The sequence below is a fragment of the Ylistrum balloti genome, unplaced genomic scaffold, assembly GCF_031769215.1.
Source record: "Ylistrum balloti isolate Yb309-2 unplaced genomic scaffold, AGI_CSIRO_Ybal_v1 Utg369786, whole genome shotgun sequence".
NCBI lineage: Eukaryota > Metazoa > Mollusca > Bivalvia > Pectinida > Pectinidae > Ylistrum > Ylistrum balloti.
In genome coordinates this window covers 160,693-188,527 of record NW_026781972.1, presented here as the reverse complement: position 1 = coordinate 188,527, position 27,835 = coordinate 160,693, and the positions used below count along the sequence as shown (strand labels likewise).

At 33.8% G+C, this 27,835-nt stretch overlaps 1 protein-coding gene across 1 annotated transcript in view; it reads left to right on the top strand.

Annotated features, from left to right (window-relative positions):
• Window positions 1-27,835, top strand: part of LOC132544246 (oxysterol-binding protein-related protein 1-like) — a 110,739-nt gene that overhangs the window by 17,788 nt on the left and 65,116 nt on the right. Inside the window, exons 10-14 of the mRNA XM_060207818.1 lie at window positions 837-953; window positions 1,226-1,325; window positions 1,741-1,847; window positions 20,425-20,617; window positions 24,568-24,700. Coding sequence (XP_060063801.1) covers window positions 837-953; window positions 1,226-1,325; window positions 1,741-1,847; window positions 20,425-20,617; window positions 24,568-24,700 — 650 coding nt within the window. The remainder of the gene's footprint in view (window positions 1-836; window positions 954-1,225; window positions 1,326-1,740; window positions 1,848-20,424; window positions 20,618-24,567; window positions 24,701-27,835) is intronic.

Genomic DNA, 27,835 nt, shown 5'->3' with positions numbered 1-27,835 from the left:
AGTACTCACACAGATAAAGTCACAGTACTCACACAGATAAAGTCACTGTGCTCACACAGATAAAGTCACAGTACTCACACAGATAAAGTCACAGTACTCATACAGAACACACAGATAAAGTCACTGTACTCACACAGATAAAGTCACAGTACTCACACAGATAAAGTCACTGTACTCATACAGATAAAGTCACTGTACTCACACAGATAAAGTCACAGTACTCACACAGATAAAGTCACAGTACTCACACAGATAAAGTCACAGTACTCACACAGATAAAGTCACAGTACTCACACAGATAAAGTCACAGTACTCACACAGATTAAGTAATAGTACTCATACAGATAAAGTCACAGTATTCACACAGATAAAGTCACTGTACTCACACAGATAAAGTCACCGTACTCACACAGGTAAAGTCACAGTACTCATACAGATAAAGTTGCTGTACTCACACAGATAAAGTCACTGTACTCACACAGATAAAGTCACTGTACTCACACAGATAAAGTCACAGTACTCACACAGGTAAAGTCACTGTACTCACACAGATAAAGTCACTGTACTCACACAGATAAAGTCACTGTACTCATACAGATAAAGTCACAGTACTCACACAGGTAGTCACAGTACTCACACAGATAAAATCAGTGTACTCACACAGGTATATTCACAATACTGGCACTGGTAAAGTCACAATACTTCCGCAGATAAAGTCATCATATTATCACAAATAAAGTCATGTTGTGAAAGGTCCCATATCAACTAATAACAAGCTGCATTTCATTGCTGTGTTTAGAATAAATGATAATATTTTACCCGTCTTTTCATTGCAGAAATGGCTGAATGCACTGAAGGAACACATCAACTACAGCACTCATTATATACACCAAGGAGAAGATCAACCGGAGGGAGAAATTGTCTCCCTTGGATCTCTCAAAGACACATTGAAAGTAAATTATATATCAATAATTACAACTATTTAAAATTGATGATTAATTGTATTGGTATTTTTGAACTTGTGAACACTTTTCTATCATAATGTATCATAATCTTGGAAACAGTTTGGTTTGTATTGTTTTAAATCCATGTGATAAGAAAATGACATATTTCTTGTACTTTTTTGTTTTATGGGTTTTTTCTGGGTAGTGTTTCTTGTTCCTGCGTGCTGTAGTTTAGTTTGTTAATAAGAGGTTGAATTCAGGAAAAAAAAATTTTTTCACAGACGGCTCAAGCTCATCATCAACTACTAGAAAAGGAGTCAAACCAGTTGTCACTCCTACTGGGGTCCATGGAGAAAGATAAAACAGTCACTTTTACAGAAGGTAGGTCCAGATTTATAATAGAATCATAAATAAGGGTGGAGGATTTGTTGTTATTGATTTTGTCGGTCCTTTTAATCCACAAATTTACATGTTCAAAAAATTGTTAAAATGTGGTGGTGGTGATGGTGGTGGTGGTGGTGGTGGTGGTGGTGGTGGTGGTGGTGGTGGTGGTGGTGGTGGTGGTGGTGGTGGTGGTGGTGGTGGTGGTGGCGGCGGCGGCGGCGGCGGCGGCGGCGGCGGTGGCGGTGGCGGTGGCGGTGGTGGTGGTGGTGGTGGTGGTGGTGGTGGTGGCGGTGGTGGTGGCGGTGGTGGTGGCGGTGACGGTGGCGGTGGTGGTTGTTGTTGTTGGTCACTTCATCCAAAATGCTTTTCCTGTCACTACATCAATAAATTTTGAAACTGGATTTTTTTACAGGCGGTATGGTTGACATCCACCAGAAGGTGAAGAGAATATCTGATTTATCTCGTGACACAGCCTGCTTCTTGAATCACTGCCTCACTTTGTTTGTTCAACAAGAAGAGGTAAGTGTACATGGTTTTGGTAAGGGTAGTCCTAGGCCTTGGTCAAACTGATACATAACAAGGCCAGGTTGGGTCTCTGGCTGAACTAGGACACAGCATAATGCTAGAGGTCTCTTCATGTCATGGCAGTGTTCATCAGTCTGATGCCAACACTCTGATGGCTCAAGGCCACTGTCAGTTATTTATTACAAAGTGCAACACGGTATATTTTACACAATGTTACAGTTTGACCCTTGATGAAGGTGAAGGATACCCATGTTTATAAAAATATATTTAAAGCTAGCAAGACGGAATTTCTTTGCGAACAGTTTTTTATGCATGTACAGTGTACGAGCCTGTATGTGGGAAAGTATTTCTGCATGCCTATTCAGGGCCTTTAGATAACACAAAGAATAGTATTTGTTCAGTGTGAGGGCCTGTATTTGTGTCGGAGGCTTTAAAGGCACTAGGAGAAATCTAAAATTGATAGTTTTACAGCAAGTGTTAGTTACATGGTGATTGTGCAGTATCAGGGCCTATGTTGATGCTATTGAGAAGCACTTGTTCAGGGCTACAGAGAGAAATACATGTACATTTGTAGGATGGTTGATGATATACAATGTGTGTGTATGATTTATGCACAATATTTGAACAATTTTCAAACAATAGAAAAAGTAGATAATACTAGATTTAATTTGTGTGCATGTTTGACTGATGGATCATGTGCAATGCGATATTGTAGATTTATAATATAAATTTGGAAATTGCTTATAATCAAGAGAATATGAAAAACATCCCTGACATATCAAAATTATTTAATTTTAATTTTAAGTAAAGTAAAAATGTTCATAGTTACATGTCCATTGAGATTCAGGCTGTGCACAGTTGACCAACTAATGTGTATTCCCAGCAAAAAATTATTCTTTTTGATAACTGCCAGCCTGTGTGTTTCTGCAACTGAGAATGTGAATGTATACCTTCCTGTCAGTCATACTGTTGATTTTATAATTTATTATGAACATTCCGTGACCAGCCTACCCATCTGGTTTAAAGTACAGGTTGTGTACAGGCCGTGTCCGGGCCTCAAGTCATAAAGAAAGAACCTAGGACAGAACTTAGCAGGAAGTGACTTACAAAGAGGCTGATATCAGCATGTTCACAGTCTGTCTTCAATCAGAAAAGGAAAATAAAGCAGCTTTTGCATTCAAATATAAACAGGGATTTGATCAAATGATCACATGGTCCAAACCTTGATAGCCTTATAAACTTATCATCCATTTGGCATAAAATCTTGTTTTTTTTTCCCTAAAGATTGAAATACATGTCTAAAAATGCAAATTTTCAAAGTTACTACTCAAAAACAAAGAAGTGCAAAAAAAATAATTATAATAAGAATAATAATTGATCAAATGAAATTTTTTATATATTTCATTAAAATCATCACTTTTTAAGTTTTTGTGTTTTGCTTTGTCAAGCTAACTATGCTTTGACCACTTGGTTCTGATCGATAACTAACATGTGGGAAAGGTAAAGCAGATTAAGTTGATTGATATCAATACTGAAATTGACGTCACTGATGTAGTGTTGCATGAGTAGAAATCTATTATTGTGAGATGCATATAGTGTTATGAATATTCCATTAATGATTTTGTCCTTAAGCTTATGATTTCACATTTGTTGAAAGAGCAACTCAAATATGCATGTCCAACACACTGTAATAAACTGATACTTCAGAATTACAGAAAAAAGCTCAATGTCAAATTACTTTAAATCAATAATTTTATAGTTTCAAACTTAAAACTTCAAAAGTTAGAAAAATTAACATGATTCACTTTAAATTTTGTAAAAAAAATCAATAATCTCTGAAAAGATGGAAGGAAAACAAAAGTTGTTTGGATGTTTTTCATATGGATTTTTCAATCTATATTTGCCATATTGAAAAGGGGATTGATGATGTATTCTGCTTGTTGATATTTTGGATAAAAGAGCTGACATTGTGAAGGATGTGGAGGGTAGAGCAGTACAATATAGTGTATAATTATTTTTGGTAAGCTCCTTAGATAGAAATCAGTGTATCACCTCAGTATTACACTATAATTCTTTCTAGATTAATGGTGGGTGTGTTGTGTTGATCCTAGGTAGTGTAAATAGGATACTACTGTGTGTTAGATAAGGATTGGTTTCATCAGAGGGTAGGTCACACCTGAGTGGATATGGGATAATCGTGGGTCATTTTCTATCCTGAGGCTTTCATACATGTACATGATTGATTTTGAGGTTTTTGATTGTCATGTTTGAATGAACACAACATTAGGACTCAAATGTTTATAAAGAGTTCGTAGTAACAGCTGATAATGACCTATATTAACAGCTTGATTCATTCACACATTTCCTGTATAAATTTACAAAAAGTATTTGACTGGCTCATACAATTGTACCGTGTTTGTAGATAAATCTTATTTCTGTCTATGACACAAAAAAAACCTTTTCCGATAATTTACTTGTAGTTCCATTGATGTAATGCTTTTCCACCACTCTCTTTGTATATGGATCATATTTTTGCCTACATTTAAGCAGGGAACACAAAACATTGTGTAAACATTGGAAATAATAAGATGATGTGCAGTGTACCTTGAGGGCCTTGACCCTTCAATTTTAGAGTTATTGCCCTTTGTTAAAGTTGTACCTTTTAAATCATATCTTTGCTTTCATTTAAGCTAGGATAATGAAACTATAGGTGTATACATTGATCGTGTGAAGCAATGTGCAGTGCACAAATGTTAGGGCCCTGAACCCCTTAATTACATACTGGTAGTTATTGCCCTTTGATGAACTTTTTGTGTCTGAAGCATAACATGGCCTTTATCTAAACTAGGATAATGAAACATTATGTACACTTCTTCTTAATTCTTAATTCTTACCTGGAACAAAGGGAGACAATCTTGGCTAGGAATAAGATATAACTGAGAATTCTGAGCTAAGACATAAGGGAACAATCTTAATATAGATTTGCAACATTATATCTGAAAATCTGACATTACGAGTCCTTGTCTTATGTCCCAGGTTGGGATAAAGACGCTGACAGAAGTAAACCAAATACATCCCCCGTTCCCCAAAACACACACATACACACATTGTGAAGACGCTGACAGAAGTAAACCAAATACATCCCCCGTTCCCCAAAACACACACATACACACATTGTGAGACAGAAGCTCATCATGAATATGGAAGTTTCTATCCTAGGCTGTGATGCTAAATAGATCCTCCTTGGCTGTGTCACAGCAGCTATCTTATCATAAATCCTGGTGATACTGTCCCAGGCTGTGATTCAGGGGTGATACCAAGTTCATCCTCCTACACAGTGACACAGCAGCTATCTCATCATAAATCCTGGTGATACTGTCCCAGGCTGTGATTTGGATGGTGACAGAAATATATAGGACAAATGAGTATTGAGTACAATAACATCAACATGTGTTGGTAACAGTGTATATATACTGCTTCAGAAAGGATTCCATCTGTCCCAGAAGTTTGTACAAGTCTTAAGTTATCAGCGTTCCTTGTGTTTTCATGGATTGCATCATGTTTTAGATAGTTATCTTAGCCACAATCTCTGGCCAGCTGGACACCGGATGTGAACATTCCTGGATTATTTATTGTGCTGTAGAATAATGTAATTATGTGATGACATGTGTACACAAAAACAAAAATCTACATCAAGGTAAGAAGTTTTTCTCTGTGGAGAGATACTTTATTATATTATTATGTAAAAAAGGTGAAAAATGGTTGAATATCAACATAGTATAAAGCTTTCTAAGTTGACACCTGTGTTATCTGACATCCTATCCAGTCTAATATTACCTGTATACCTGTGTCTCAAAGATTGCTAGATTGGACAGGTTAATCAGATCACTGTTCTGCCCACAGATTGTCAGATTGGATGATTAATCTGATCACTGTGTTGTGCCCACAGATTGTCAGATTGGACAGGTTAATCTGATCACTGTGTTGTGCCCACAGATTGTCAGATTGGACAGGTTAATCTGATCACTGTGTTCTGCCCACAGATTGTCAGATTGGATGATTAATCTGATCACTGTATTGTTGCCTCTCTGGGTGTCAGATTGGACAGGTTAAGCTGATCACTGTATTGTTGCCTCACTGGATGTCAGATTGGACAGGTTAAGCTGATCACTGTATTGTTGCCTCACTGGGTGTCAGATTGGACAGGTTAATCTGATCACTGTATTGTTGCCTCACTTGATGTCAGATTGGACAGGTTAATCTGATCACTGTATTGTTGCCTCACTTGATGTCAGATTGGACAGGTTAATCTGATCACTGTATTGTTGCCTCACTGGGTGTCAGATTGGACAGGTTAAGCTGATCACTGTATTGTTGCCTCACTGGGTGTCAGATTGGACAGGTTAATCTGATCACTGTATTGTTGCCTCACTGGGTGTCAGATTGGACAGGTTAATCTGATCACTGTATTGTTGCCTCACTGGATGTCAGATTGGACAGGTTAATCTGATCACTGTATTGTTGCCTCACTGGATGTCAGATTGGACAGGTTAATCTGATCACTGTATTGTTGCCTCACTGGGTGTCAGATTGGACATTATATTGTGCCCATTAACACAGAAACCATATGTTAATGTTGATCATTGTTTGTAGAGAGGTGGTGTGACACCTGTCTACAGAGACCATTGTTTGTAGAAAGACACTGTGACACTTGTTTACAGAGACCACTGTTTGTAGAAAGACACTGTGACACTTGTTTACAGAGACCACTGTTTGTAGAGAGGTGATGTGACACCTGTCTACAGAATCCACTGTTTGTAGAAAGACACTGACACCTGTCTACAGAGACCACTGTTTGCAGAAAGACACTATGACACCTGTTAACAGAGACCATTGTTTGTAGAGAGGTTATGTGACACATGTCTACAGTGACCACTGTTTGTAGAAAGACACTTACACCTGTCAACAGAGACACTTTTTTTTTTAGAAAGACACTGTGACACCTGTTTACAGCGACAACTTAATTTCAAAGTATTTCAAAATGTTCATTGAAATAACAGAATCCTCAGGCTGTCTAAATACCTGTATATAGTGACCACCTGTCTATAGGTCACACATCTTGGTTACACATCTGAAGACAGAACCTTTCTAAAGAGACCACCTGTCTATAGGTCACACATCTGAAGACAGAACCTTTCTAAAGAAACCACCTGTCAATAGGTCACACATCTAAAGACAGAACCTTTCTAAAGAGACCACCTGTCTATAGATCACACATCTGAAGACAGAATTTGGTACATGGCATTATGGTCACTAACTAATAGATTAATTTTGTACACAACATTTTGGCTTTTTTTCACACATCTAAATACAGAACCTTTCTAAAGAGACCACCTGTCTATATTTCACACATCTGATTTTACACATGAGATTTTATTGGTCACACATAACACATAAAGAGATTAATTTTGTACATAACATTTTGGTCACACATTTTTTTCCCTTTTAGATCTTGTGCTTAACACCGGGTTTAACAATACTGTTGTTGATATTAGTATACAACTTATGTAAAATTCTACATGTTTATTTTTTCTGTTTAATGAGATTTCAATACGCGGAAATGACATTTTGAAGTAACTATTGTATGTAGATATGAATACCTATGAATTGGCCACAGGTATCATGTTCAAACATATGCGAAAATTTATCTTTAGGCTGGAAAGGAATACTCTTTGACATAGAACACTTAGCCTTAATTCATCAGACTGTTTATGTGTATGAAAATGTAGTGAAGCATGCTTAAGTTTTCCTCAAACCAGGTAAACACATTCTGAGGTAAGGTTGTGCTGCCTGCTCGAGGTATCAGGTCAGCTGTTTGATGAAATTGATTATACTTTACTAAACATGTCTATTTCAGTTGTAGAAATTGATTACTATCTCTCCCACAGTGTGACCAATTCACTACCATTGTCAGGTTTCAGTTACTGCGTGAGAAATTGACTTCATCAATGTATATTCTAAATACCCATGGGGCTTGTCTGATAAAATGATTTGTGTTGTGCTGGGATGTCAGATTTCAGTTTGTGGAGAAATGCATTTGTAGATATGTGTATAAAATCAAAGTTTATCTGTTATTAGTGCAATCAGACCTGAGTCAAATTGTGTTACATGTCTTTTGATACGCTTGCAATGGGTTACGTGACATTCCTACACTTTTTCTGATCTGACCCAATTTTTTTTATTATACCCTAAAATTTAGTCATGTATCGAGACTTATAAAGTATAAATTAAATAAAAAAGAATATGTTTGATAAGTGAAGTTTGAGACAATAACAAATATTTGAATTCGAATCATTTCAGCTATTTATCAATATTAAAATAGTCTTGAATCACTTTTTATGTGTTAAGAGAAATGATATGTCAAGGAAGTTTACAATTAAGGTTGTCGGACAGGTGACTTCAGTAATACACAGTTAAAACCATATCCTGACACACCAACTGGTGTATCTTGTTTGGTTCATAAGATGTGTGTAGAATGTGTGTAGTGTAATGATCATATACAATATATGTGTATATATGTATTCTAAAAAAAAAGAAATAAAAAAAAACCAAACAAACAAACAAAAAATATCAATCCAAACCTAACTGAATGGAAAGTGTTTGTTTTGTTATATTTAAAATAAAAACACTTCTGTCAGAGTATGAGTTTGGTGATTCAGAAATCCTTCAGAAATAACCTGTAGCTACATGTGTTACAAGGTGATATAATCTAGTGAGATTTAATGAAAACATTGATATGACCACAACCACAAACCAGTTAGACCATTCCAGGTAAAGCTATCAATGCTAGTTAACGAGAAATAGACAGGTAAAAATCTTTGGTCCTGACTGGTGTGTGTGTAGGTGTACTGCTACAGGTCGGGACAAGGAAATCAATGTGTGTGTAAATGTATGTACTGACTATGTATCTGAGTGCTACATTTAATAGTGACCTCAGTTTGTATGATTTTCTGAAGGATTTTAATATGGTATTTCTGATGTCAAAGTAACAAGGTGGAAATTATAACGACAATGTCACAGGACGGTGGCATTTCTCAGGTAAAGGATTGATACTTAATGTTTAATTTTACTGTGTGATTGACCTGGTAACTAATTATAATGAAAACTTAAACATTAAAATACACATATTTATTCTCTTTGTGTTGGAAAGATAGCACTTTTGATATTGTGAAATTGAATTTATCTTTACATAGTTATATTTCATATCCTTTTATATCCTCAAGCAAATTAATTAAGAAAGGTGTTATTTGATATTTTACAGGGTTTCACAATATTGTTTAGGGAAGGTGAAGAACTGGAAAATTGTGCTAGTCACTGAGATAATTAGATGTGTATACTGTAACAACAACTGTATATATAAATGGGTACTTCTTCAGCCACTGTGAGGCTGTGTGTCCTGAAACATTTACTTTTATATCAAATATTTGTCTTAGTGCGATTTTGTAAGTTATGGTATGCTGTGAGAATTTTAATACTTATAGTGTATATAAACAATATATTTACTAGATGGAAGTATGCAGTGGACATGAATACGGGTGACATGATTATTCCATCTCTCACTCAAATCGTATTCATACCGACTAAATACCGTGTACCATCTGGCACTAGTTCAATGCAAAATATATTCACATGCATATATAATATTTGTCATCCAAAGCAAAAATTGACACTGATATTACACTATATAAAATTAACTTCAAATACCGATATTTTTGTATTTGTTTAAGAAATGGCAATTTTCAGATGAGAAATTGACCCCCGCAATGCAGAGTAACTTGTTAGAAGTGTATAAACCCTGTATATCTCTTGATATACCAGTGGTATCAGTTTTCTGTAGTATTAAAATGATAAATGAAATGATACATCAATTTTTAGGGGGTGCTGTGTCCAAGTGGTTAAGATGTCTCACCATTGTCATCACTACCCCTTCCACCTATAGGTTGCTGGGTGTTACACGGTAGACACTGGCCGCAGGTTTTTCTCTACGACCCAAACTTGGCACGTCCTTAAATGACATAAAGCACCCAAAAACCAAACAAACAAATTCAAGCAGCATCAAAGGCTGTGTAAAATAATCTGAATATGGATGAAAAATTGTGATAATACTAAAATTTTGCCAGATCATTCGTTGACAGCATTTGACATGCAAATTGCTATACAGACTCATGTTAAACTTGTTGTCATTGCTGTATATAACGTAAGTAGTGAAGTCTGTGATGTTGTTGAGGAGTTTATACAATAATTGTTAGCACATCTTGTTTTTCTCTACTGTTCTATATAACTATTGTTTGTAAATGATAAAGTTAGGGAAACAACAAGATACAAAAGGTAAAAGGTCCCACACAATTATAGTAATCATCAACAATGGTTTTTGTTAATATTAGAAAGTCTGTCGCTGTCATTTTCAGCAAATGTTGTATGAAAATGGGTCACCCTGTCAAAGATTTTAAAGTTTTTACTGTCAAGTAGTATGTGTGTTTTGTGATGTTTATATCACATAATTTAAAACAAAATTGGAAAACTTACTAACGACAAAATTATTTAGAAAACTAGTTTTTAAAGATTTATCTAAACTTGTCAGTGTATGATTGAAGGAGGGGAATGGGATGTTTAGCCAGCATAACATTGTTGATAGACCTTCAGAATGGATTGCGTCCTCAGATGGTGTAGCTTAATAGTCCATAATTGGAAGGCAGAGAAGATAGAATGTGATGGGCCTTCTGTATTGTGTTCAGTGAAGCAGCCACCAGCCACTACCGTAAGACGCCATTGCAAAGTGACAGTGTTGATATCAGGAAAGTAGTTAAGACACACATATTTAGATTATCAATAAGGCAGGTCATTGAATACATTTATTGCCAAGAAAACATTTCGAGTTAATCATACATTAATACCGAGTTGATATAGCTGTACAATTCATACAGGAAATCTTCATTAGACTTATTCATAATTGTGGAATTTGAATGTTGATTAAACATTCACTGTCATCTACATACATTATTGATGGTTTGTTTTTGTACCATAAAACAGCCTGTGGAAAATGTTGCTATTTTGGAGACATATGAGTTTTTATTTGATTTTTTAAATCATATTATTAAGATATAAAATAAATATGAAAAGAAGTAAGACATACACATCAATGAACAATTACCATCATGTGCATCATTTAATGTGATAAATTTAGGAATCAGTACAAGTCTGTCGATACAGAGAAAGGATTTCTCATCATAACGGGTTAGATATCATGTGTGGAAAATTTACAGATTTTGTACTTAAGTGATCTTATAGCTAGTGGCCACTATAATCAGGTGTTTTCTATTGAAAGTTCTCTTGATGTGAGTGATTTTATTGTCAGATGGTTGTCTGTATAGATGAGAAATGTGATAGCCTGGTTGTCACTATAAACAAATGACCTCTTTAGAGAGGTTGTCTGTTTAGATGAGAGATACTATAGCCTGGTGGTCACTTTAAACAAATGGTCTCTTTATAGAGGTTGTCTGTTTAAATGACTTCTCCTACAGCCTGGTGGTTGCTAAAAACAGGCAATATATATTGGGAAGTGTTGTAGAAATAGTGATCTTTTAGTCATGCGGTCCTATAAATGGGTGGTCTCCTTATAGAGGTTTTCTGTTTAGATCTGTGATTTTGCAATCTGGTGGTCACTATAAACAGGTGGTCGCTATACAGATGTCTGCTTCGATGAGTGATAATATAGTCAGGTGGTCACTATAAACAGATGGTCTCTATGTAGAGGTTGTCTCTTTAGACAGTGATCTTATGAGCTGTATTGTCCACATGTATGGAATAGTATTATAACTCGGAATTAAATCTTGTACCTTGGATCAGATTTTTTCTTTGAAGTCTGAATAAACAGAGAACGTTCACGTAGTGTATAAAGCTGTGTTTTGTGTTGCTTATGTCAGGGTTCCTGGATAACAACACACCTGTAAATGTAAATCTATTCATTTCTCACCTGGGTATATATATGATCATTATTCTCATTAAAGGATAGGTGTATTTACATATCTTGTACATTTGAGAACATTCAGGGTGCAGTATATCTGTACACTGTCACCTGTGACAAAGTACGTTTCAGATCCATACCTGTCTCTAAGAAACCACAGACTTAAGGAGGGTTTCAGGGTCCAGTATTTAGAAGTGTCAATGAATTAAATACCTCACTTTTATCATTAAGTACCTCACTGCATTTCAGATCAGTATGAAAAAGTCTTACGTGATGGAGGAATTTGTTTTCTGATCTATCTCCTCAAAACTTGCCACATATTTCCTGAAATAAGTCTGTACAGGGGTTGAGGGACATCATTCACAGGCCCAAGGTCAGAGGTTACTGTTAGAATACTATTTACTATTGTTACCAGTGAAATAACTTTTGTTTTTAATTCTGTTGCACAGCAATGATGGATGGGCTTATTACCAGACATGGGCTTATTTATTGATAAATACGGTACCTTTTGTTAGGTGATATACAATACGTATCTGTACTTATCCAAAATGACTCAACATCCCAAGGTGTATACATCATTTTGTCCCTAAAAATAATAAAAATGATAATATTGATTGTATTTCAGTCTGAATTTTTTTTTCAGGTAACAAATATTTGGATAAAGATTTTAAACTCTTGTCAGTGATTGTAGTGTTTTATTTCAAAATGTGATGATTCATATCTACATATATCTACGTTACACTCCTTTTTAAAAATCTGTATGATGTTGATGTCATCCTATCACAATCTAAGGTTATCCAGTTGGAACATGTTTACTGTATTTATCCTGAAATAAGCCCAGGGAAAACAAAAATAAACAAATTCAGACTCAAGTTCAGGACGTGGGCATATTGCTGGACATGGGTGTTAGTTGAATTTCACTTTTAAGCAACTTATTGTCAGAACAGTAATATATAGCTGATATGTGTAATATTCTACTGAACAACACTTGAACTGGGTGGGCTTATTGTCAGAACAGTAATATATAGCTGATATGTGTAATATTCTACTGAACAACACTAGAACTGGGTGGGCTTATTGTCAGAACAGTAATATATAGCTGATATGTGTAATATTCTACAGAACAGCACTAGAACTGGTTGGGCTTATTGTCAGAACAGTAATATATAGCTGATATATGTAATATTCTACTGAACAACACTAGAACTGGGTGGGCTTATTGTCAGAACATTGATAAATAGCTGGTGTGTGTAATATTCTACTGAACAATGCTAGTACTTGGTGGGCTTATTGTCAGAACAGTAATATATAGCTGATATGTGTAATATTCTACTGAACAACACTAGAACTGGATGGGCTTATTGTCAGAACAGTAATATATAGCTGATGTGTGTAATATTCTAATGAACAATGCTAGTACTTGGTGGGCTTATTGTCAGAACAGTAATATATAGCTGATATATGTAATATTCTACTGAACAACACTAGAACTGGGTGGGCTTATTGTCAGAACAGTAATATATAGCTGATGTGTGTAATATTCTAATGAACAATGCTAGTACTTGGTGGGCTTATTGTTAGAACAGTAATATATAGCTGATATATGTAATATTCTACTGAACAACACTAGAACTGGATGGGCTTATTGTCAGAACAGTAATATATAGCTGATATGTGTAATATTTTAATGAACAACACTAGAACTGGGTGGGCTTATTGTCATAACAGTAAAATATAGCTGATGTGTGTAATATTCTGCTGAACAACACTAGTGCTGGTGGGCTTATTCTCAGAACAGTAATATATAGATGATGTGTGTAATATTTTACTGAACAATGCTAGTACTGGGTGGGCTTATTGTCAGAACAGTAATATATAGCTGATATATGTAATATTCTACTGAACAACACTAGAACTGGGTGGGCTTATTGTCAGAACATTGATAAATAGCTGGTGTGTGTAATATTTTACTGAACAATGCTAGTACTTGTCAGAACAGTAATATATACCTGACATGTATCATATTTTGCTGAACAGCACTAGAACTGGGTGGGCTTATTGTCAGAACAGTAATATATAGCTGATGTGTGTAATATTCTACTGAACAATGCTAGTGTTGGGTGGGCTTATTGTCAGAACAGTAATGTATAGCTGTTGTGTGTAATATTCTACTGAGCAACACTAGAACTGGGTGGGTGTATTGTCAGAACATTAATATATAGCTGATATGTGTAATATTCAATTGAACAGCACTAGAACTGGTTGGGCTTATTACAATGATAGTATGGGATGGGCTTATTGTCCATAAGCGTTGAAACAGCAGTTGTGTGTTAAATGGTCGCGCATATTGGGTAGAACCTCCAGTTCAAATTATTAGAGAATTTCTTATTTTAATAATGTCTGTTGAATTGATTGGAAACTCCTAATGTTGAAAAGTCTGATAACTAAATGTTCCCACTGACATTTGTTTCATTCTACTCATTATGGTTCATTAAAATTTAGAAGCTTGATGTAATAATCCTAAAGGAATAGATATCAATATTGTTTGGCCTTTTCTTAATTAACTGTGAATGTTAATTGATATGATATAGGTATATGTAACCTGCACCATGCAGAATACTCTTTGAATGATGTGCTGTTATGGTTATACTTAATATTAAGGTACCATATTTCACCAGATATAAGACCATGCTCAGAAATAAGTCCAACAAAGTCAAAAGGTTGATTTAATGTGTGCGTCATAAAATTTAATGTCTTCAACTTCTTCTGGAAAACTATTAAACCAATTTTAATGAAATTATATCTTCTAAAGGTGCACCAGAATTGTAAAAAAATCCAAGGTAGGGTAGAATCAAGTATGCTTCATGGATAGAAAGACCTCCAGATGTTTTACCAAAATTCTAAATTCCATGACCCGAGGGTCTTACATTTCCCCCTGGGGAGGGGGTAAAGTTTACAATAGTTTATATGGGAAAAATATATTTTTTAACATTATTTTTTTTAATTTTCTATTGGAAATAGTTCAAACCTGGTAAGAATTATTAGTTTAAGATGACAGTTTAGTAAAATCCTCAAATTGACCCCCAAGTAGGGTCAGAAATGAGTTAGAATGGAATGAATTTTCAAAAATCTTCTTCTCCAATCCCAGGTATGGTAAAATCAAGTGCTCATTATGGATTGAAAGTCCTCCATATTGTTTACCATGAAAAAAGCATTTTTTTAAAAATTTTCTTTCAGAAATAGTTCAAACTTTGTTCGAATTTTTTCTTTATTGGTATATAAGCTGACAGTTTGATGAGATGCACATATTGAAATTGATGGACCCCATGGGCTAATGGGTGGGGCCAAAAGTGGGTCAAATTGACTGAAATTTCAAAGATATTCTACTGTTCTGGATGGACGATTATATATAGGAAAATTCAAACTTTAGTGTAATTTCTTTTTAATTCAAAATTGGTAAGAAGCATTACCATGGGACAGCAGTTAAAAGTTAAATAACTTTTATTAACAAAATCATTTCTATGATATGTTACAACAAGCATTTTGAGTCAGGCAACCTTTAAGGCCTTTGGGCCTTTTGTTCACATTTTCAGTGCATATACAGGCATACATTCAGGAATAAGCCTGTCCTACTTTTGAAATGTCTGATCTATCATAAGAAAATGAAAACTAAAATGTTGAAATGACAATTTTGTTTAAACAATGAAAGAAAAATTGATGTTTCATTGATGAAAACTTATCTTCTCTTTTTTTTAACCAAGACCAAGAATATTCTTTTTTAACATGTTTTGTTCTCTGAAAATATGATGTTTTCTGGTGAAAAAACATCTTTTTCTTTCATTTGTGTTATCTTATTGAATAAGGCCTATAGGTAATTATTTCATATCTTTTGAAATCTTAATTCTGCAACAATTTAATGGTGGAAGTATTTGATTACTGTGATTGGATGAATTTGTTTTTGATTTCAGACCATAACCAGACATTTTCTGTTTTTTTTGCATTGATATTTTGAGTTTCTAAATCTTAAGTTAGAGTAGTTGATCAAATTCTCAATAATTTGATTCATTTCAAAGCTTTGCTTTCCTTGTGCAGTTGTCAACAGAATCAAGAGTTGTGATGACTTTTGTCATTTGACAACTAATATAATGAATGGCTTGTAAAACTAGATCTGGTTTCAAGCAGCCAATCCACACTTATACCGAGATATGAATATTGTTAATACCTGTCAGTGTCCTTTTGTTATCAGACAACATCTGTTCTTAAGTAAACATGACACCTGATATCAGTGAGCTCATTTCCTTATCAACCCTTCGTTAGGAGGATTCATTCCGTACAGAAAAAATCACAGTGAGCCCGTAGTTTAACCAGAACTTGATTTAATATAGAAACAGAATAACTTGATGATGTCTGTCTTGTGCCCACTTATCTTAATCTGATAAATGTAATTACATTATTGTTCTTTTTTAAAGTAATAAATGATATTACTATGTATTGTGCAGTGTTTTGACAACAACTTTATACATTGATCGCTGCTGTTGGCCTGATAGAAGATTGTCAGGAGTTCAAAACAAACCAGAAATACCAGTAAAGAAAACTTACAGGGCAAGTGATCCTATACAATTGAACCTCTTTAATTAAACCCTGAGGTCTGTTAACCAATGTCTTAGTCCTAAACACACTAAGGGTTCTCTCAAATCTCAAACAGAGTCTAGAATTTTTATCCACAATTACAGTCAGGACCCTTGATTTATAAATCTGATCCAATATTGCAACAGCAAAAGTCATTTGAAGGTGGCTTCTATGAATGATGAGACCACTGAACAAGGTTTGTATAGTGCAATCACACTGAAATGTCCTACCCTGGATAATGTAGCATGACAACCCATCAGGTAACATTATACTGATAATGGGTAACACTAAGTGTTCAAGTTCTTATGAACCTGATTCAATGTCAAGGAAAAAGCAAAGGGTATGATGAACAACAATTTCATGCTTTCTGGGTACAGTGAACCCTCGCTATTAAGACCATTTTGGGGACTGGACAAAAGTGGTCTTAATAGCGAGGTGGTGTTAATAGTGAGGTGGATTAGATTGACCACTGATCTATCAATATATAATTAACAAACAATAGATTGCTATTAAAACTTATGTGGCATGCATTTTCACACAGGCATGTCAAGTTATTCCGATAATGATGTTTACTTGGTGTAACGCCTCCTGGTGACAGGGCCGGTGACCCATGACGAAAACAATGGTCAAGATTGACGCACATGCTCATAATAGCAGGGTGGTTGTAATTTTGAGATGTTCGTTGAGTGAGGTTTCACTGTATGTCAAAGGTTAAGGACAGATCCTAGAGCCTTTCAGATACTCAAAACCAAAATGATTTAGTGTCTGAACAGACAATTGGAAAAAAAGGGGCATTTAGGAAAGAATGAGGAAAAGATCCCAAGACCAGTTGCCTTTCAGTTTATATGATCATGCAAAGGGACAATCCTTATACCTAAAAGACAGATATCAGATTTTACCTTATATGTAAATTAGATCTCTTGAGACATAATACTCTGACTGTTTATATTGCTATTAGAAAAGATGGATTTGTTTGTTCACTTTTATGACCTTGACCTATATAACCTTATAATGCTGTTAGGTTGTTGATTATAGTATTATTACTACCATTATAAAGAAATACCAGATTTATTCAAATAGACTTTCCGATATTGGTTTAGGTTTGTGATAAGATTTCAAAACATTTACTGCAATTTTGTAGCATCAACTTCTGTGTTTACATGCAAACTCTCTGTCATTTATAATAAATGTTTGTACAGAAAATTTGCAAGGGTCATACATGTATATTTTTTTGTTAAAATCTATATATTAAGTCATCTCAGAAAAATCAGATGGACAAATATGCCTCAGTGTAATGTTCAAACTTAGAAAACATTTTTCAATTCAAAGCTGAGAGAAAAAGACAAAAAGTTCTGTTTAAGGCTGTGAATGTTTTGTTGTTTGAAACATTTGCAGTTTTACCAAAACCTTGAAGTAGAAAATACATGTTTTTCACAAAAGTCACAAAATTACCTTGGCATCTCGCTATTGATATTTTTTTCAACCCCCTTTTTTGCAATTTATTTCATTCTTGAAAATTAGAACCTTCCAGAAATAAACTCTATACAATATATTATACAATATCAGAACGATTTAAAAGATATACACAGTGTATGATATCTTTATCAATAATTCGTACTGCAATTGGTCTGGAAACTTAGCATTTAAAACAAGCTGCTAACTATAAACTTGGAATCAATGTGATTGAAAAACATATTTTCGCAGTGCATGATTCTTCAACAGAATTGTAAGCTGATCCCTAATATTGATCAAAAGAAATCAATGATTCTGTTTCGTCAGTGGAAAGCAGAAAAAAATCCATACAGACAGTTATAAGGCTAAATTGTTTGACCATGAAATTTACATCAATAAATAAAGCAACCCAATCAAGCAAGAATTAACTTATTTGTTTAAGGCTGTATGCGTGGTTAGTGTTCTGATGCTCTGAATTGACAAAAGAGTTCTGATACTCTGAATTGACAAAAGAGTTCTGATGCTCTGAATTGACAAAAGAGTTCTGATACTCTGAATTGACAAAAGAATTCTGATGCTCTGAATTGACAAAAGAGTTCCGATACTCTGAATTGATAAAAGAGTTCTGATACTCGATACTCTGAATTGACAAAAGAATTCTGATGCTCAGAAATGACAAAAGAGTTCTGATGCTCAGAAATGACAAAAGAGTTCTGATGGTCTGAATTGACAAAAGAGTTCTGATGGTCTGAATTGACAAAAGAGTTCTTATACTCTGAATTGACAAAAGAGTTCTGATGGTCTGAATTGACAAAAGAGTTCTGATGATCTGAATTGACAAAAGAGTTCTTATACTCTGAATTGACAAAAGAGTTCTTATACTCTGAATTGACAAAAGAGTTCTGATGGTCTGAATTGACAAAAGAGTTCTGATCGTCTGAATTGACAAAAGAGTTCTGATGGTCTGAATTGATAAAAGAATTCTGATGCTCTGAAATGACAAAAGAGTTCTGATGCTCTGAATTGATAAAAGATTTCTGATGCTCAGAAATGACAAAAGAGTTCTAATGCTCTGAATTGACAAAAGAGTTCTGATGCTCTGAATTGATAAAAGAGTTCTGATGGTCTGACTCTGATGGTCTGAATTGACAAAAGAATTCTGATGCTCAGAAATGACAAAAGAGTTCTGATGCTCTGAATTGACAAAAGAGTTCTGATGGTCTGAATTGACAAAAGAGTTCTGATGGTCTGAATTGACAAAAGAGTTCTGATGGTCTGAATTGACAAAAGAGTTCTGATGATCTGAATTGACAAAAGAGTTCTTATACTCTGAATTGACAAAAGAATTCTGATGCTCTGAAATGACAAAAGAGTTCTGATGCTCAGAAATGACAAAAGAGTTCTAATGCTCTGAATTGACAAAAGAGTTCTGATGCTCTGAATTGATAAAAGAGTTCTGATGGTCTGAATTGATAAAAGAGTGCTGATACTCTGAATTGACAAAAGAGTTCTGATGCTCTGAATTGATAAAAGAGTTCTGATGGAAATGACAAAAGAGTGAAAATTGATAAAAGTTCTGAGTGAATTGATAAAAGAGTTCTGATGGTCTGAATTGATAAAAGAGTGCTGATACTCTGAATTGATAAAAGAGTTCTAATGCTCTGAATTGATAAAAGAGTTCTGATGCTCAGAAATGACAAAAGAGTTCTGATGGTCTGAAATGACAAAAGAGTTCTGATGGTCTGAATTGACAAAAGAGTTCTGATGGTCTGAATTGATAAAAGTTGATCTGTATCAATGAGATAATTTAGTGATCTGTATTGACAAAGTGTTCTATTACTCAGATTTTCTTGACAAAAGAGTTCCAATGAGGTGTGAAATTTGAAATGTAATGAATATCTTACATAATTCAAAACTGTATACTCTGAATTCTGAGGAAGACAGATGCAAAAGATTTAAGGTGAAATAAATAAATTAATTAATGATTTATATTTCAAAGCCTCATAAATTTTCTATATATCAGACATAATTAAAATCAATTTTGTACTAAAAAGAAAGATCAGAACTTTTAATTCTTTGATTCAACAATTTGACAAGTCAATTTCTGGAATTTATTCCGCTTAAACTAATCACTGCCATTAATACCCAAAGTAAAAAGAAAAAAAATAATATTACAAAGATACAAAGACATGTTATGAAATATTTGTGAAAGGAAAACATTAAGATGTCACTTTAGTTGTCAGATATATACTTATTTCCAGCAGACTGGATATTGAATATGATCAGGAAAGGGAAATGGCAGGATGGAAAAATGAATGAAAAACTTACTTTATAAAAAAAAAACAAGTAACTGAAAAATTAAATAAAAAAAAATAATATACCAAAATTATGCAACAGTTTGAAAAATAGAAAAAAGAAGGTAATTATGATATTGCAAATTGGTCACGATACATTTGTCTTTGACAGGTACGTAGCCTTCAGCTGAAGGACGAGATGGAAAAGTCTCGAGTCCTCCAGGAGGCGCTGCATGCCCTGGCTACGGAACATCACGAACTTGAACAGACTCTCTCCTTTACAGGACGTAAATCCCCGGCACGTTACTATGATACAGACGATGATGAATTTTACGACTGTGATGATGATTCTCTAGGCAACAATGGTAATCAAACATGGCTGTCTATAACTTAATAGTAATTTCAAATCAACATTTTTCATATATTTCATTCATGAGCAAAAATTAAAGTAAGATTTTCCAGAACTAATCTGCTGCATATTAGTAATATGGTAATTTCATGTTTTATTTTAAAAAAATAATGAATTTAACTTAAATGAGCAACAAAAAAAAAAAAAATAAAAAATTGTAAATATTAATCCAAAATATAAAAGATAAGTATGCTCAGAATGCTATTTTAATGTAGTCTTAAAAACCATTTGGCAGCTACATCTGTACATTTAGATAATAGATTATTCCTGTAGATTTATACTTATAGATTTTATATAAATATTAGTTACACAGTGTATCTGTCCCCAAACAAGCTATGGCACATCAATAGGTATTTTTATGCAATTCACTTGTAGGAAAATTGAAACTTGAATTCTTGAAAAGGATTGATTTGTTAGTGAGAAGTGCAAGTCATAAAAAAATTTGCCTCGTTGAAGTAAATAACTTCTTTAAAAAAAATCTCATCCATGGATTATTGTCACTTCTGAAATCATATACTCTGTTAAACGATTTTAAATGCATTTTGCTCATCAAATAAAAATCACAATATCCAATTTGAAAATATGTTATATGTTTTATCAAAAGAGATTATGAATGGCAGTGTATGAACTCTGACAGAGTAATGTCCCCTTGGTCAGTTTTAAACTGTTAGCTGAATGTGACATCATGCAATACACATACTAAAAATTGAAATTTTTGCTCGCTCTCCAGCTGTTGAAGTCTGTACTTTTGTCATTAGATTCATCAAATTACTTCTTCTGATCTTGTAAAACCAAAAAAGCATAAAATTTCAAAACAAAGATAATTATTTTTTTTATTTATAAAACAATATTAAACATTTGTGGAAATTTTATATGCTAAAAAATTAAGGAGTGATATTAGATCAAAATAACAAAACAACATAATTATTAAGATGTATATAAAAACAGAATTGGATGTTATTATTAAAGGCAACATAAAAAAACTCATCCTACATTCTTACTTAGATAATTGATACCAGAAATTGGTTTCTATTGGATAATTCACAAGTGACAAACATTAAAAATATTGTCTTCTTGATCCCCGATTTTCTTCTCAGCGGCTAAATACTTTCTCTCACTCTTGTTTATCTTCTTAGAATTTAAATACTTTCTCTCACTCTTGTTTATCAGTAGAGACTAAATACTTTCTCTCACACTTGTTTATCTTCTTAGTGACTAAATACTTTCTCTCACTCTTGTTTATCTTCTTAGAGACTAAATACTTTCGCTCACTCTTGTTTATCAGTAGAGACTATATACTTTCTCTCACTCTTGTTTATCAGTAGAGACTAAATACTTTCTCTCACTCTTGTTTATCTTCTTAGGGACTAAATACTTTCTCTCACTCTTGTTTATCTTCTTAGAGACAAAATACTTTCTCTCACACTTGTTTATCTTCTTAGAGACTAAATACTTTCTCTCACACTTGTTTATCTTCTTAGGGACTAAATACTTTCTCTCACACTTGTTTATCTTCTTAGGGACTAAATACTTTCTCTCACTCTTGTTTATCTTCTTAGGGACTGAACACTTTCTCTCACACTTGTTTATCTTCTTAGAGACTAAATACTTTCTCTCACTCTTGTTTATCTTCTTAGTGACTAAATACTTTCTCTCACTCTTGTTTATCAGAAGAGACTAAATACTTTCTCTTACTCTTGTTTATCTTCTGAGGGACTAAATACTTTCTCTCACTCTTGTTTATCTTCTGAGGGACTAAATACTTTCTCTCACTCTTGTTTATCTTCTGAGGGACTAAATACTTTCTCTCACTCTTGTTTATCTTCTTAGAGACTAAATACTTTCTCTCACTCTTGTTTATCTTCTTAGGGACTAAATACTTTCTCTCACTCTTGTTTATCTTCTTAGGCACTAAATACTTTCTCTCACTCTTGTTTATCTTCTTAGGCACTAAATACTTTCTCTCACTCTTGTTTATCTTCTTAGGCACTAAATACTTTCTCTCACTCTTGTTTATCAGTAGATACTAAATACTTTCTCTCACTCTTGTTTATCTTTTTAGAAACTAAATACTTTCTCTCACACTTGTTTATCTTCTTAGGCACTAAATACTTTCTCTCACACTTGTTTATCTTCTTAGGGACTAAATACTTTCTCTCACTCTTGTTTATCTTCTTAGGGACTGAACACTTTCTCTCACACTTGTTTATCTTCTTAGAGACTAAATACTTTCTCTCACGCTTGTTTATCTTCTTAGAGACTAAATACTTTCTCTCACTCTTGTTTATCTTCTGAGGGACTAAATACTTTCTCTCACGCTTGTTTATCTTCTTAGAGACTAAATACTTTCTCTCACACTTGTTTATCTTCTTAGGGACTGAACACTTTCTCTCACTCTTGTTTATCTTCTTAGGGACTAAATACTTTCTCTCACACTTGTTTATCTTCTTAGAGACTAAATACTTTCTCTCACGCTTGTTTATCTTCTTAGAGACTAAATACTTTCTCTCACACTTGTTTATCTTCTTAGGGACTGAACACTTTCTCTCACTCTTGTTTATCTTCTTAGGGACTGAATACTTTCTCTCACTCTTGTTTATCTTCTTAGGGACTGAATACTTTCTCTCACTCTTGTTTATCAGAAGATACTAAATACTTTCTCTCACTCTTGTTTATCTTCTTAGGGACTAGATACTTTCTCTCACACTTGTTTATCAGTAGATACTAAATACTTTCTCTCACTCTTGTTTATCTTCTGAGGACTAAATACTTTCTCTCACTCTTGTTTATCTTCTTAGAGACTAAATACTTTCTCTCACTCTTGTTTATCTTCTTAGGGACTAAATACTTTCTCTCACTCTTGTTTATCTTCTTAGGGACTGAATATTTTCTCTCACTCTTGTTTATCTTCTTAGAGACTAAATACTTTCTCTCACTCTTGTTTATCTTCTTAGGGACTGAACACTTTCTCTCACTCTTGTTTATCTTCTTAGGGACTGAATACTTTCTCTCACTCTTGTTTATCTTCTTAGGGACTGAATACTTTCTCTCACTCTTGTTTATCAGTAGAAACTAAATACTTTCTCTCACACTTGTTTATCAGTAGATACTATATACTTTCTCTAACTCATGTTTATCTTCTTAGAGACTAAATACTTTCTCTCACTCTTGTTTATCTTCCTATGGACTAAATACTTTCTCTCACTCTTGTTTATCTTCTCAGGGACTAAATACTTTCTCTCACACTTGTTTATCAGTAGATACTAAATACTTTCCCTCACTCTTGTTTATCTTCTTAGGGACTGAATACTTTCTCTCACTCTTGTTTATCAGTAGAAACTAAATACTTTCTCTCACTCTTGTTTATCTTCTTACTGACTAAATACTTTCTCTCACTCTTGTTTATCAGTAGAAACTAAATACTTTCTCTCACTCTTATTTATCTTCTTAGGAACTGAATACTTTCTCTCACTCTTGTTTATCAGTAGAAACTAAATACTTTCTCTCACTCTTGTTTATCTTCTTAGTGACTAAATACTTTCTCTCGCTCTTGTTTATCAGTAGAGACTAAATACTTTCTCTCACTCTTGTTTATCTTCTTAGGGACTAAATACTTTCGCTCACTCTTGTTTATCTTCTTAGGGACTAAATACTTTCGCACACTCTTGTTTATCTTCTTAGGGACTAAATACTTTCTCTCACTCTTGTTTATCTTCTTAGGGACTGAACACTTTCTCTCACTCTTGTTTATCTTCTTAGGGACTAAATACTTTCTCTCACTCTTGTTTATCTTCATTTTTCAGAATTCTAAATAGTGTCATGAGAAGACACTTATTTGTTTCAGTTGTAATGAAGTTAAATCTATTTACTTTATCAAAACATTTTCTTTTCATTTTTTTTTTTCAGAGAAAAACGAAATTGCTGAGTCTGTGACTGGCAACTTTCTAGACGCCATGTCGTTTGAATCTGCGAAATCTGGATCTTATTTTCCGACACATATAGATGGTACAAATGGATGTGTCCAATCTAGATATGGCAGGTAATTAGTAGAGCAAATTATACTCATCATGTTCACAAGGGATAGCCTCACACAGGACGCCTCTTTCTTTGACCATACACTCTGGTCCAAAGGGTTCTAACTATCTTTTAGCAAATGCATTGACAAACATGAAATTGTGGATTTATTCTCAAATTTTCAACTTGATAATAAACAATGCAAGATGTTTAGGAATCCATCTTCTATTTGATGTTTGATCTAGAGAAAAGTAACTTCTGACAACAGGAAAGGTTGTAACTCATAATATTGCATATACCCCACAGGTTTCAAAACAAAACAAAACGAAAGAATGTAATCTGATCAAATAGAATGCTTTGATTAGGGAATTTGATTAGTATGAACAGGTCTACCATGTGTGATGATAATGCATGTAATTAATTGAAGAGTGGGTAAAGGGAGAGCACTCTTCCTTTTCATGGAAAAATGCTTTATTGGAAAGCAGTTCAAGGGAAAACACTCTTCCACCCTTGTGGCAGAAAAGGTTAACTAGTCACTAAATAGATGGAGAAATCAAGATTTATAGAATTAAAAGTAAAATCTGAAACCGGTTATATTCCCATTAAGATATTTTGAAGTACTCCTATCCCATGTCTGTAAAAGGACTTTTTTTGGAAGCATTAGAATTTTGCCCAAAAATTGATCAAAACTTTTAAACTGGGCGCATTTTGCAGCCCATTCAGGAAACAATCCATGGTATGAGGTGAAAAAACCAAAAGGTCTATAGGGCCTGTGAAATGACAAATATAATGTCGCAACCGATGGGTATATGACAGGGAGCACTTTGGGAACATTATCAAGTGATCTCATTCTTTAATAAATATTAACAGGTATCAAAGTAAATAAAAGTTTTGCAAATTCAAAAAGGAAAAATGTTAAAGTTTTGTGTACATTTTTAGGTATGGAAGTGAAGCACCTATTTCTAGCTCTCCTACACCAAATTTCTTTTATTCATTATTTAGCTCAATATGTAGAGAGGACGTGGTGGCAATTTCAGAAAAATAGAGAACCTGCAAAACTGTTATCTAAAGACCAGAATGTAGTAAGGTCTTTTTCCAGGAGAGTCCAACAACTATAGGGCAATGCTTCTGTTACTCTATCAAATAATACTAAAAGTTCGGCAGACAATACTTTATTATTTGATATTAAATTGTTTCCTTTAAGCATACTTGAATCCTTTCTGCTTTATACATATAGCAAGATGCAGACATTAGAATTACGCAGCATGTACATAATGTCATGATTTTTTTTATTGAATTACAGTATATACTGGATGATGCCCTTTCACCATTGTAATTGAAAATGCAAAAAAAAAAAAAAGTCATGTTCATTAACCATTGAATTGTGATATAAATATAACATGACACAGATCTTTAAGTTAAAAATAGATTTTCGGATGAGTGCATTTAGAAATTCTTGTTTTTGTTCTTGTTTTTTCATTTACGGATGTCCCTTATTTATTTGAAAATAAGCCTGTCCATATGTTTTGTCGTTTGATTCATTTTCACACTTATTTCAATGTCTTGTTACGAGTCCTACACAGGACTCGGAGTCAGAGTGAATGTAGTGACTCAGGGTTATAATGACAATATAATGGTAAGTGTGAACAATAGTACAGTAGAATGCGACTCATATAAAACAATGTGTGTCGTAAAATTAGGTAGTGTGCTGTTAGGTAGTGTGCTCTTATGCTGGGGATTCAATTTTGAAACAATTACATTTTACAAAAAGAACTTAATTAAGCCCACCCCTATATGTCAATTTTGAGTGATATTTTTAAAAAAAATCTATATTAATATTATATATATCCCATTGACTTGTAAGCTACAAGTGCACAATTTCATAAGATGTAGAAATCAATTTTAAATTACAATCTAATTAGATTGATTTTTTTTATTTCAGGGATAATTGTGACTTTCTTATATAATTTACAATTTGTATTTAAAAACTGTTTAGTTATTGTTATTTTGTTTTGGGTAAGGACTTCAGTAATGTTGTAATAACATGTGTCCAATCCTGTTGCTGCTTATTATTGTAGTGAAATATATTTGAATTAAATATACATGTATAGATAAGTCTATGCATTGGTCCCCTGAGGTTTAGCTGGAAGTGATGTCACAGTCTCGGTGTGGGCTTACTTAAGGATAAACACAATAATAAAATAAGATGATTTCAGTCACCATTTTCTGACAAAACATTAACATTTATGAAAATAATAAAAAATGAACAGAAAAAGACAACAATCAGCCCTGGTCCCTTTTCAATAAGTTTCAGCTTCAAACCTGCTAGAAGAGATAACAACTTGAGCATAAGATGTGAATAGTAAAATTTACATAAGGTTCTTGTTATCCATGATCTAGCTGCTTGGCAATGGAGGAATTGGGAGACTGGATTTTAAAAAACATCGCAGCTTTCTTCATTCTTCAAGGTTTTCATACTTCAGTTATTGTTGCTGATGAACATCTTGAAGTCAGTCTAATGTCTGACGACAACTGAATCATTCAGAGATATCTCTCTACAATTATACACACTGTACTTATACTACATATAACTCAAGTATGCTTTAAATATAACATATCTGTATATTTGCACTGCACCCAGCTGACATGAACTTAAAGCTGTATGGAGCCAAATGCAAGTCATTTTCCATTACCATCATTAATGATGTGGATTTCACAGCAATGTATGAATCAGTGAATGCAATGCTTTTCTCTTCATTGTAGTAGATTGATGTATTACAGCTCTGAGACAATCTTGTGTATGACATATTGGCTGTACATTCATATTTTGTAATTCAACAGAGAAACAATGTATTGTTATATATCTATGGAACTATTTTGTTTGCCGTTTGTTGTGTTTGGTGCCCATGGTAACTGCAGCCAAGAATCCCCCCTTTCAAAAAGTAACAAACAAAACAGAAAGAAGAAAAAAAACCTAGTTTGTCGTTTTCAACCTAAACTAACATGTTATAATTTCCATGAAAATTATTAAGGTCATTGTGAGTTGTCAATTATTCTTGTTTTCCTTCTTTTATCTACATTGGTGAATGAAAGAAGAGAAAAATAGATAAAAAAAAAATGAGCAGTTCTGTTCATAGTTTGCCTGGATATTTATGTTTAA